The sequence below is a fragment of the Tursiops truncatus genome, chromosome 13 (genome assembly GCF_011762595.2).
Source record: "Tursiops truncatus isolate mTurTru1 chromosome 13, mTurTru1.mat.Y, whole genome shotgun sequence".
Classification (NCBI taxonomy): domain Eukaryota; kingdom Metazoa; phylum Chordata; class Mammalia; order Artiodactyla; family Delphinidae; genus Tursiops; species Tursiops truncatus.
This window is the reverse complement of record NC_047046.1, coordinates 16,255,867-16,267,564: the sequence shown is the minus strand read 5'-3', so window position 1 is coordinate 16,267,564 and position 11,698 is coordinate 16,255,867. Positions and strand designations below refer to the sequence as shown.

Genomic DNA, 11,698 nt, shown 5'->3' with positions numbered 1-11,698 from the left:
GGTGGGCGTAGACATGGTGCCTTGGGTCACTGCTCACAAAACAACTGTCACTGATGGGCTGCCTCCACTCTCCAGGGGAGGTGCCTTTTCCTGGCTGAATCCACTGATTTTGCACCAACGTATGAGGTGACCTCCCAGGTGCATGGGTGACTCACTATCACTGCCTTTTCACAGCCAGCCAGCCAGCGGTTCGAAAACGTAAAGCTGCATTCTGCCCAAACACCCCCTCTAGGTACCCAGTGACTGAGGCGAGAAGCTCTGTAGAAATTCATTTTATTCTTGAGACTATTTTCAAAAGAAGCAGTGGTGTGCTGTTTTTCTAAAAATATGCCTTTATAGATTCATATATAATATGTATATTATAAAATCCATACATGTATTTACATGATTGCTACATACAAAATTACAGCACTGTGGTATGTACATATCTATAGGTACATTCTTTCCACTCATCCCTGCTGTGCTTTTCCCTTGTGAGGGAGACGAGCCTTTGTAAAGCGGCTTGCGGGCTGGCTCAGTCCGGATGCCTCTGAGTCAGGGCCTCAGCAGAGAAGGTGAAGTGGTCGCTGAGGAAGGATCAGGAGTCGGGTCGCCGGGTTGGTCCTTCTGTGGGCCTGGTGGGCAGCATGTGGAGGCGTCCACCCCGTGGTGCCAACACTGCCCTTGAGGTGGAATGGCTGACCACAGACCCCTCTGGAGCCATTCTGTGGCCTGGACTTGCTTGGCCGAGCCAAGAACTTGTACTAGGTAAGGGGTGCCAGGGGCCTGTGGGAGGAGCAGACCCCTCTCAGCCCTGGCGCCAGGAAGGGGAGAGGGCTGAGGGCTAAGCCTCCAGCGGGCCCTGTTGAGGAGGAAGGCCTGCACTGGAGGGGGTGGGGGAGGGAGGGCAGCAGTGGCAGGGGCTGGGGCAGGCCCTTCTCCCTCTTAGGCTCGGGGTGGCCTCAGCCAAGCCCCGGCAGGGCCCGCTGTGGCCGAGTGCGAGCGTAGCCCTAGCCGTCAGGCCCCACAGGCTGGGGCTCCTGGCCCGTAGGTGCTCCAGCAGAGGTGCATGCACGCGGGTGAGGGGCCGCTTCCTCCCTGGGCCAGGCGTTGCTGGAGGGTGGGGTTCAGGCTGGGGCCTGGTGCCCTGCAGGACTAGGCCCCCATGGCTCAGACCAGCTGGGGGCAGCCAGGGCCTCCTGAGGCATGCAGAAAGGGCCTCCATTTCTTCCGTTCCCCGTATTCCAAAGCAGAAGGGCAACGGTGCTTGGGGTTGGGCACGGGAGTCATTGAGGGGTAGGCGGGGTGGGTTGTGATCCATCAGGTCTGAGCAGCAAAGCCCAACCAAGGGGCCACTCTGGAGGCAGTCCGAGCCCTGCTCAACAGCAGCGGATCCCAGGGAAGCCCAGGCTGGGTGTGGCCAGGCAGTGGGGACAAGGCTCCTGCCCATCCCTCTGTTGAGAGCAGCCTTCTGAGGCCGAGTGGGCCCTCCTGGACGACTTGGCCCCTGTGTGGGTGGGCAGCGCGGCTGCTGAGCCTGGCCTGGGGGTGGGGTCTGGTGTGCACACATGGTGCACTGCTCACATGCCCCCTTTTCAGTCGCCTCCAGTGCACCCATCCTTGCTGGCCTGACTCCTCCCAGTTTAAATTTTCCTGAAGAATGAGAAGAGCCGTTTGCCTTCAGCGGTGCTGGGCTCATCGCCACGCCCCGAGCCGTGGGCCCTGGAGAGGGCAGCAGCAGGCCGGCTCTGTTCCTTCAGGTGCGTGTCCATCAGCTGTCGGTCAATGACCCTGTGCATGTCATCCTGCAGAGGGCAGAGCGGAGGGGGCTGAGCAGCTCTGACCCGGCGCTGCGGGTGCGCGGGGAGGTGGCAAATGTAGGAAGCACGAGAGATGAGGATGAGGGATGAGATGAGTGAGCGGCTGCAGCCACGGCTGCCCCGATGCGACCAAGCAAGCAGCAAGTGTGGATGCAGTGCGGGGACACAACAGTAGCCACGCGGCACCTCCAGTCTCCTCAGGGCTTGGGCTGGCTTCTCACTAATATTACTCCCTCGGCTGACCCCGCAGACCAGGTGTGTCTCTGTGGGCCCAGAGGATGGCCGCAGCTGATACTTGCCTGTCTGCCTCTCCACCCAGCCTGCCAGCCCACACCAGTGCTCAGCCTTGCCTGTGACCGGCCCTCTCTGTCCTGCTTCCTGTGTCCCCTTGGGTCTGGGTGGGCACCTCTCACTTGGTACCCACCCCCCACCAAACCCTGGGGTGGCCTCAGCTTGCCAGCTCTCCAGCCTAACATCCTGGCCACAGGGGGCTTTTCCTGCCCTTTCATCCCCTTCAAATTATTACCAGCCTGAACTGCTGATGCCCATGCACTCCTGGCAGGCCCACGTGTGAGGTCACAGGCTCCCTGGTGCCGTCCTCGCTGACCACCAACCACGCGCTCGGCCCCCACTGGCAGAGGCCAGGGGCCATCACCATCTTCGGGGCTTGTCTTGCTCCAACTTACGCCCACTTCCTTGGCTTCTTCAATGGGGTAGCACCTTTCCCCTCCGGTGTGTTAAAGTTGCATAGAAAACTCCCCCTTCTCCCTGACTTCGCCTTACGGAACATCAGCTTTTACGCCACGGAGTGGCTAACGGACGGAGCAGCTCCACTCTCCATTCTACTTGCTAGATTCTGAGTCTGTGCAAGATTCCATTTGATAAAGGCGTTCCGCCACTAACACATGAAAACTATTGGTTTAGAATCAAAAGCAGCCCTGTCTAGTAACATCAGCCGGAAACACAAGCATCTGCCTGATTCCTTCACCCTGAACCCGATGGGCTCTGGGATGTCCTGGTGAAAAGACCGAGCCTTGGGCCGAATGCTGGAGTGAATCAGCTGCTCGTGTCTGTTCGTGCACAGGACTGTGAGGCCTGCTTTCGGGCTGGGCGTTTCCTGAGGTCGGGGAAGATGACCTCAGCGGCCCAGAGCAGCTGCTCACTTGGTGAGCACAGGAAGTGGGCTGGCTGGGCCCCACTCCCAGCTTGACCAGCTTGTCCACCACTCCTACACACTCACCTAAGCTCTCACCAGTCACTCAAATGTCTTTGCAAGTTTCAGTGTGAAACAAAGGGACTTTCCTGACCAGGTCACCAGGTGGCGGCGGGTGTGGACCCCTTGCTCACGTCCTGCTCTCCTGCCTTCCTCCCCTCTTCATATTCAACTTCCTACCTACACCTCTCCTCCTCCTCCTCACAAAAATGAGATATAGTCCCTACTTTGAAGGTCCCCGTGTCGTGTCAAATCCTCAGCACAGTGCCCTGTACTTGGGAAGTGCTCCATAAAAATCTATGTCGTTAAGTGTTCTCTGGTACATTGCAAACTGCATTTTTTTATACTTTAAGATTTATCAAGATAATTCCGTGAAATATATCAGTTCAAAACTTCGTACACACACATGCATGAGCTGCTCATAATTCCATGCCGGCCGTTACTTCTATAAAACAACCCATTTATGAGGAGGTGGAACCAAGAAACCAGGGCCAGACGGGTCAGCCTGTCAGTACTGGGCCACCTGCTGCCGCGCTCACCGGATGTGACAGTGGAAGGAGGAGGGAGGCCAGGGCTCGATCGATGGCATGGCACGCTGTACGGAGATGACGCCGGCACCGACACATAACACGGTGGACCACAAGGGAGGCGGCAGGGGCGGGACTGCGATGGTGGCAGGGAAGAGGGTGGGGGGATGAGGGCTCAATCTCACCTCAAAGGCAGGAGGGGTGTACAACTAAAGCTGTTGATACGGGAACTGAGAAAGGCCACTAGATCAGAAACCAAAGGAGCCAGATAGTAAAAAGCCCTGAGGAAGCAAACTGTAGCCGAGAGAAAAGAGAGAAGAACAGGGGCGGTGAGCCAGGAAACAGCAGCTGGCTTTGGGGCAGGAGGCAGGGAGCCAGGGAGCAGCTCTCTAGGGGGGAAGCCAGTGCTCCTGCGGCCAGCCCGGCAGGGCCCTGGAGGGACAGTCACTTCTAACCTGCCCTCCATGTGGGGCTTGCCTGGGAAAGCCCAAGGGGACTTTTCATCTATCTGGTTAGGATTTCTTCGGGAGAAACAAGAATGGTTACACCCACATTCTGAAGTTGTACTACCCTAACCTCATTAACAAAAAGCAAGTATGGCCCTGGCCCAGTGGGCAGCCACGTTGGCTGAGTGGACTCTGACAACTGTGGCCCTAGAGACGGACACACTGACTCATTTTCCCCAGACCTGTGCCAGGACAGTGCTCTTTGGAAAAAAGGAAGCTGGCCTTTGAGAAAGGGAAGAGCATCAGCTGCTGGCAACCCAAGGATGGCTGAACTACAAACATCCAGTTGTGAATTTTCAGTCAGTCATACAGGGCTTCCTGGGCCCTCCACGTTAACAGCCGTTTCTTTCTAGCTAATTTAAACAAAGCCAGGACAACTAGCTGAAGGAGGCCCCTGTTCCAAGCCTAGAGGTCGGCACAGCCTGGGGTTCCTTGCTCTCGAGAGCATCTTCCTTTAGGCATTCTTCCCCAGGGGCTGGGGGACCGCGAGCCCTGAATTTCATCAGGTGAAGACTGGGATTACTGCTCACCCCACACGCATGGGACCCTCCAGTAACAAGCTCTCAGCCTGGGTTCAGAGACTCTCCCTTACCTGCCAAGCCTCAAGCTGCTGCGAGAGGTTCAGTTTCTGCTGAATGGCATCCAGTAGCTGGCTGTTCAGAGACATCATGTCCATCTTGCACTTGGCGAGTTCCAGCTCCACAGCATTCTTCCTGAAAACAGACAAGCCAGGGTGAGCGCGGACACCTTGTGCCAGAGGCATCAGGTTCTTTGCCTGGGGCACCTGGAGTCCTCAGGATGAGGAAACAGCCTCTGACCCCAAACTCACAACAAACAGTAACTATGATGTTACTTGTGGAGGGTTGGAAAGTTTTGCAATATGCTTTCATATACATTTTCTCAGTTTTCATAACCAACCTGTAGGTGAAGGAATAATCTGTCATCCCATCTCAAACAAGAAGCGATTAAAAAAGAATGACACTTAAATCAGGACTAGAACCCAGAGATCAAAGGCCTCACAGCACTAAGGAACTGCTAATTTTCCCCCAAAAGGCCAGTGCCCTTGGAAGTTGGACTTAACCTCCTAGTGCTCTCCTTCTCACTAGCAATCCCCCCTTTAAGGGTGTGCGCAAAGGCAGCCACACAGTGGTGATCATCACAGCTTAGCTAATTGTTGTAGCCAACAGTTAGGGTAAATTATATGATGGAATACAGTCACCAGTAATAACCACGACATTGAATATTTACTGACAGTGGGGCAATACTCCTGATGCATGCTGAGCGGAGAAAAAAAAAAGAAACAAGGTCACATATGATACAAGCTTTGTAAAAGAAAAATTGCCTGTATTTGAAGGTCATACACAAAAATGTCTACTTGGTTATCTCTGGGTGAGGATCACTGATGGGTAATTGCTCCCACACTTTTGCATTTTGTATTTTCACATTTTCATGTTTTACATATTATTTTGTTCACCTTTCCCAACATTCCTAAATCATGGTTGTTCCACGCAAAGGACAATTTTTGGGGAGGCAGGGAATGGGAATAAAAAATGCAAGAGACTAGCTGGGCAGCTTCTGCTAGGTGGCACTGGTTGCCCAGCTGCCAAAATGAGCATTATTTAGCCCTTATCTTCATCAACCGTTACCTTTTTTTTTTTTTTAAATAAATTTATTTATTTGGCTGCGTCGGGTCTTTGTTGCTGTGTGCGGGCTTTCTCTAGTTGCGGCGAGTGGGGGCTCCTCTTCGTTGTGGAGCGCGAGCTTCGCTCTGTTGTTGCAGAGCACCGGCTCTAGGTGAACGGGCTCAGTAGTTGCGGCTCATGGGCTCTAGAGCGCAGGCTCAGTAGTTGTGGCGCATGGGCTTAGTTGCTCCGCAATGTGGGATCTTCCCAGACCAGGGCTCGAACCCGTGGCCCCTGCATTGGCAGGCGGATTCTTAACCACTGTGCCACCAGGAAAGCCCATCAACCGTTACCTTTCACATTCAAAAGGGCAAAACTAACAAAACTCCTCGTCGCACAGGACCAGCGACCAATGTGCATGGCCTTGAGAGGACCCACCGCAGAAGCTGCCCAGCTCACATCAAAGCTAATCGCGGCCGGAAGCCAGAGCAGTTGGGTTAACCTGCTCGGGCCACCGCGCGACCAGCACTTCGTCTCTGGCCTCAAGTCCACCGAGCAATCGGTCACTTCCCCCGACACTCCAAGGTCCCCAGAACGGCTCCCCGCCCACTCTTCCTAGAGAAGCCGCTCCAGACCTCTCACACCAGGACCGCCCACCCGCACTGCAGCTGCAGGGACAGGAGCCGAGCCTGTCCAATCAGCTCCGGCATCTCAAATGCCGCACGCTGCTCCCGTCACGCCCGCTGCCATTGGCTGGCCACAAACTGCGGAAATCCTTGCAAGGCGCGGGTTGTCATGGACGCCCGGCTGGCCAACCCCACGGTCCTGGAACGTCAACGCAAACCCCTAGCGCCCCGCGGCAGGGCAGCCTCTTGAGCTTACAGGCGTCTCCCGGCAGGTGTCGCCACGAACAGCCTGAGGACCCCAGAATGTGCTGAGTAATGCTGCTGGCAGAGGGGCAGAGGTCCAGCAGCAGCTGCGGCCCGCCACGCACCGAGGGGTCCCCTTCCTTCCTGAAAGCCCCCCGAGCTGGGCCCACCTTGCAGACCTAGGTGTCACAGCCTTGGACTGCACCCTCCGGAACGTTTGCTCACCAGGGAATCTTGGTGCTTCTCGTTCATGGGAAACCCCAGACAAGGAAAGCAATGCTGCAGAACTCCCTGATCAATACATTAATGTTTTTTTAAAAAACATTTTTATTTCACCGGGTCCCAGTTACGTCATGCAGGCTCTTAGTTGCAGCATGCATGCAGGATCTAGTTCCCACGACCAGGGATCCAACCCGGGCCCCCTGCATTGGGAGCACAGTTACGTCATGCAGGCTCTTAGTTGCAGCATGCATGCAGGATCTAGTTCCCACGACCAGGGATCCAACCCGGGCCCCCTGCATTGGGAGCACGGAGTCTTACCCACTGGACCACCAAGGAAGTCCCTAAATCAGTTTTAAAAAGGAATATTTCAAAGGGCTAGAAGAATTCCTTATTTAAATGAAACCACTAGCAACTGACTCCTTTTTGTTTTTGTAAGGCAGACTGCTAGCCCTGGATTTTTTTCACTGAGGACCTTTCACCTGCAAGGAGATAAAATTGTTACTTAACTTAGCTGAAACTCACCTATTATATAGGATAAGGAACACCTTAAGGTTGTTGCTGTCCAGTGAAGAGAGGGAAGTTATTTTTCTTGGGGGGTTCTCACCCCTGTCTGCACATTAGAATAATGGGGTGGGCGTAAGGGGACGCTTTTAAGAAGTTGCCCCAAACTCAGAGATTCAGACTGAATTGTTCTGGAGAGGGCTCTGGCAGGGGGAGACTTCCCCAGATGATGCTAAAGCACAGCCAGGATCAGAGATGAGGTATATGAAAGAATCTTGTAAAATTCTTAATGGTCCTATACATATATGTGATTCCCCCACATTGAATGATTCCTTAGGTCTCTTGTCTGAATTTTTGTATACCCAGAATTTCATTTCTAAGGGACAGAAAAAGAACTATCCTGGAGTGATCTACCTCCCTAAGGGCCAGCCCTGTTTTACAGGGTCCAGGAAGGACAGGGGCTTCACTCCAGAATTCTCCCTACTCAGGGAGAAGAGTGTGCAAATCTGTTCAGTCAGACCCCAGGAGGTTAACTGGGCCTTCTTTGGCAGCAGGAAAGGACATGCATTTCAAGGTAGATTTGGTGATTTCCTCTGTCACCCAAGTGTCAGACCTAGGTGCACTTATTTTAAGGGAGGGGACTGGACAACTGTTTTCTCTGCTCTCCTGCATCCTGGAACTTTCTCTGGCTGTATCTCCCACCTCCCATGCTGATGACAGAGTATGGTCAGAGCTTGATGGTCAGCTCTCCTCCGCTTGTCTAGCTGAGAGAAGGTGACCAACTAGACTCTACTTCTAACTTATTCTGCTTCTTATTCCCGTTGGGCTTCGACAATTAGTACCCTAATTTTACCATTTTATTCCCTAATTGTTTGGCACAATCTCATCCTTTGTTATTCATAAAAGTACGGTCTCACTCCAAAGTATCACACTGCTATTCAAGTATTCAGTAACTAAATCCACCAGGAATGGCAAAGATAACACAGGTTTGTGAGCCTCACTAAGGATAATTCCAAAATGAACTGGAAATTGAAAGACAACCTGATACGAGATTCTGACCAGGTAGACAAGGGGACCCAAAGGTAAAACTATGAAACGGAGATGATGGAAATGATTAAAGAGAACAGAAGGGAGGGGAGGGGGCAATTGTATATGGAAGTGAAAAGTGGGAAGGTGTGAATTTTAAAGTCAGAAATTAAAATGTGTCATATTACTTTTTAAAAAGGCAAATAGTATCTATTTACAAATTGTTTTAAATAAATTCATTTTAGCTTCCTGACAAGCAGCCTTGAGGTAAGGGGAAAGGATGTGGAACAGGAGTCAGAGACCTGAGGTGGAGGCCAGTGATCAGCACTGGCTGTGATCCCGGGAAACTTCCTCATCTGTAAAACTGGGATTAAAAATTTTACTTCTTGCTGTGGCTAGGATGATGAAAGGATGAAGTGTTTTGTAAGTAGTAAAGTGATGCACAAATGTTGTTATTAATGTGTTGTAAAGCCCCCAAAGCAGGCGCATTTTTAGTGCCTTTTACCTCCTCACACTCAGCGTATACGGCAGATTGAGTGTGTGATAAATAATTTTCAGGGGAATGGGGAATATGTAAATGTTTTTTGCCTATGTACCGCCACATATTTTGAATGTAAAAGAATGCATTTATGCATTTCTTCTCTGCCGGAGAAAGCCCAAAACATTATTTAAAAATGACCCAGGGACTTCCCTGGTGGCGCAGTGGTTAAGAATCCGCCTGCCAATGCAGGGGACACGGGTTCGAGCCCTGGTCTGGGAAGATCCCACGTGCCATGGAGCAACTAAGCCCGTGCGCTACAACTACTGAGTCTGCGCTCTAGAGCTCGAGAGCCACAACTACTGAGCCCACGTGCCACAACTACTGAAGCCCATGTGCCTAGAGCCTGTGCTCTGCAATAAGAGAAGCCACTGCAATGAGAAGCCCGTGCACTGCAACAAAGAGCAGCCCCCGCTCACCGCAACTAGAGAAAGCCCACGTGCAGCAACGAAGACCCACCACAGCCAAAAATAAATAATTAAAAACAAAAAGAAACAGTGAAATTACAATGTTAAAAAAAAAATGACCCAGTTTACTACAAATATAAAGGACAGAGAAAAATGTTAAATGACACTCTGGGGATGCAATCAAACTTAGAATGCAGAAAAACTATGAGATAAAAGATCCAGTTTCTTCAATAAATGCAAATTGGAAAAAAAAAAGACGGAAGGGGAAGTGTTTTGAGACATAACAAGTAAACAGAGTATGTGGACTTTGGAGTCTGATACTTATCAATTATAAAAAGACATTTATGGGACTTCCCTGGTGGTCCAGTGGCTAAGACTCCACGTTCCCAATGCAGGGGGCCTGGATTTGATCCCTGGTCAGGGAACTAGATTCCACATGCTGCAACTAAAGATCCCACATGCCACAACTAAAGATCCCACATGCCGCAACTAAAGATCCTGCACATGGCAACGAAGATCACTAGTGCCACAACTAAGACCCGGCACAGCCAAATAAATATTTTTTTAAAAATACATTTATGGGACAACTGGGGAAATTTGAACACTGGATACTAGATGATATTAAGAAATTGTTTTAAGCTTTTTTACGTATGATAATTCTGGTGTGTGTTTTACAAAAAGAATCTTTTTCTGATAGAGATTTATGTGAAAGTGTTTATGGGTGAGATGACACAATGTCTTGTGATCTGCCTTAACGTGGTCCAGAGGGGAGGTGGAAGAAGTGGGTGGCTATAGATGAAACAACACTGGCCATATGCTGGTTAGTGTTGAAACTCAGAGGTACATAGGTCGGAATTCATCTTACATTTTTCACTTCTGTGTATGCTTGAAGATGTCTATAATGATAAATAAAACAAACAAAAACAACCAAAAAACCTAAAAATTAAAAAGTTGAGGTATATAATGATATTGGAAAGCTCTCTAAGATATAAGTGGAAACAAAAACACAAGACATGTGGAGCAACATCTTACTGATGTTTTTAAAGAAATCTGCAAAAACTATATTGTACACCTGTATATGCATAGGGAAAAAAGCTGCAAAAAATGCATACCTGACTTTTACCAGTAGTGTCTGTGAAGAAGAATGGGATTAGGAGTGAGGGCGGGTAGCGGGGAAACTCTCACTTTCAGTTTTGTATTCTTCTGTATGATTTAACTTTTAAAATTGAGCACATACTCATGTTACTTTCAGTTAAACAAGTGGTGCCCACTCACTTTGCGATGGCCTCATCCCGGTCCCTGATGGCCTTCTGAAGCTGCTCCTTTGGTTCCTTGTCCTCAGATGTCATTCTGAGTCGGTCTCTCTCCTCCTTCAATGCAGTCATCTCCACACTTAGCAGTGTCACCTAATGAGAGACGAAGGGGATAAACGTGATGATACCACTGCTGCCGGCCTGGGGTGTTTCCCTCCAAGAGGGAGGAAAGAACAAGGGCCAGGCAGGCTCAGGGCCTATGTGCAGGGCAGGCTGGTGACTTCCTGCTGCCTCCTGCTCCAGGAGAGAGGAGGCCTCATGCTAGGCTGGAGCTCAGTGGCCAGGGAAGAGCTCAGCCCTGGACTGCAGCCCTGGGGCCAGATCCCTGTTGTACAGAGCACAGCACCTCCTTCATTTCAAGGCACTCTCAGGGACCTAATGCGTGAAGGCCACACACGCATCAGGGCACTGAAACACATTTTTGGGGGTAGGGACTCAAGTTTTGTTTCTAGCCATCTTCCACTCAACATGGAACACTGCCCTGTGTTTCACAGGCCCCTGGCTGGTCCCAAAGCCTGGAACCTGGCTCCCATTTCTGGGACAGCACTTGACGCAGCCTGGCTCTTTCACCTTCTTCCTTCAGCTCCCCAGGTCAAAGCTACATGGAATTTAGACAGAAAAATGATGTCATCACCTTTCACTTCAAGCCTGTTACTTTTTCTGCCGTCCATGCCTCAGTGAATGGCACTAGAGCCCATTCACTGGCAGTCAACCTTTGGTGGTGAGATGCCCCTCCTAGGGGCTCCCTCAGTGACCACAGCTTAACCCACCCACTGTACAGAGTAACCCCTTGAATACCTTGAGCTCTGCCATGCGAGAAGTGTGCCCTATCTATCTGTGTGTCTCAGAGCCTGAGTGCATACAATGCTTAATCCCAAATGCTTGTGCAGTAGACAGTTGTCATTTTTGGGCTAGTCAGCATCCAAAATCCCTTCCTATCTGGGGCATTCCTGGCTGCATGGACCTTGGTAGGAGGCAGAGCATGCCCTCCCACTAAGGAAGCCAAAAGAAGAGACATCCTTTCCTAGGTGCCTTGGTCCCCCACCTGGGGCTGCAGCTCTTGAGGGTACAGCAAAGCCATCGGCCACTAGGAAGTTAGTACATGGACAACAAATGGATTTGTTGCCCCACTCCCCATGGCTTCCTGTTTTGGAG

The 11,698-nt window shown here is 51.2% G+C and overlaps 1 protein-coding gene across 5 annotated transcripts in view; it reads right to left on the bottom strand.

Moving 5' to 3' along the window:
- Positions 1–257: 257 nt before the first annotated feature.
- The window catches only part of BICDL1 (BICD family like cargo adaptor 1), a 95,100-nt gene continuing 83,659 nt past the window's right edge, over positions 258–11,698 (bottom strand). For 3 of the 5 annotated variants that reach the window (XM_073790176.1, XM_033837024.2, XM_033837026.2), the window contains 3 exons: positions 10,506–10,636; positions 4,638–4,758; positions 258–1,829 (listed from right to left, as the gene is read on the bottom strand). In XM_073790176.1, coding sequence (XP_073646277.1) covers positions 1,623–1,829; positions 4,638–4,758; positions 10,506–10,636 — 459 coding nt within the window. In that variant the 3' untranslated portion in view covers positions 258–1,622. The remainder of the gene's footprint in view (positions 1,830–4,637; positions 4,759–10,505; positions 10,637–11,698) is intronic. The other 2 variants (XM_033837023.2, XM_033837025.2) reach the window with 1 other exon arrangement.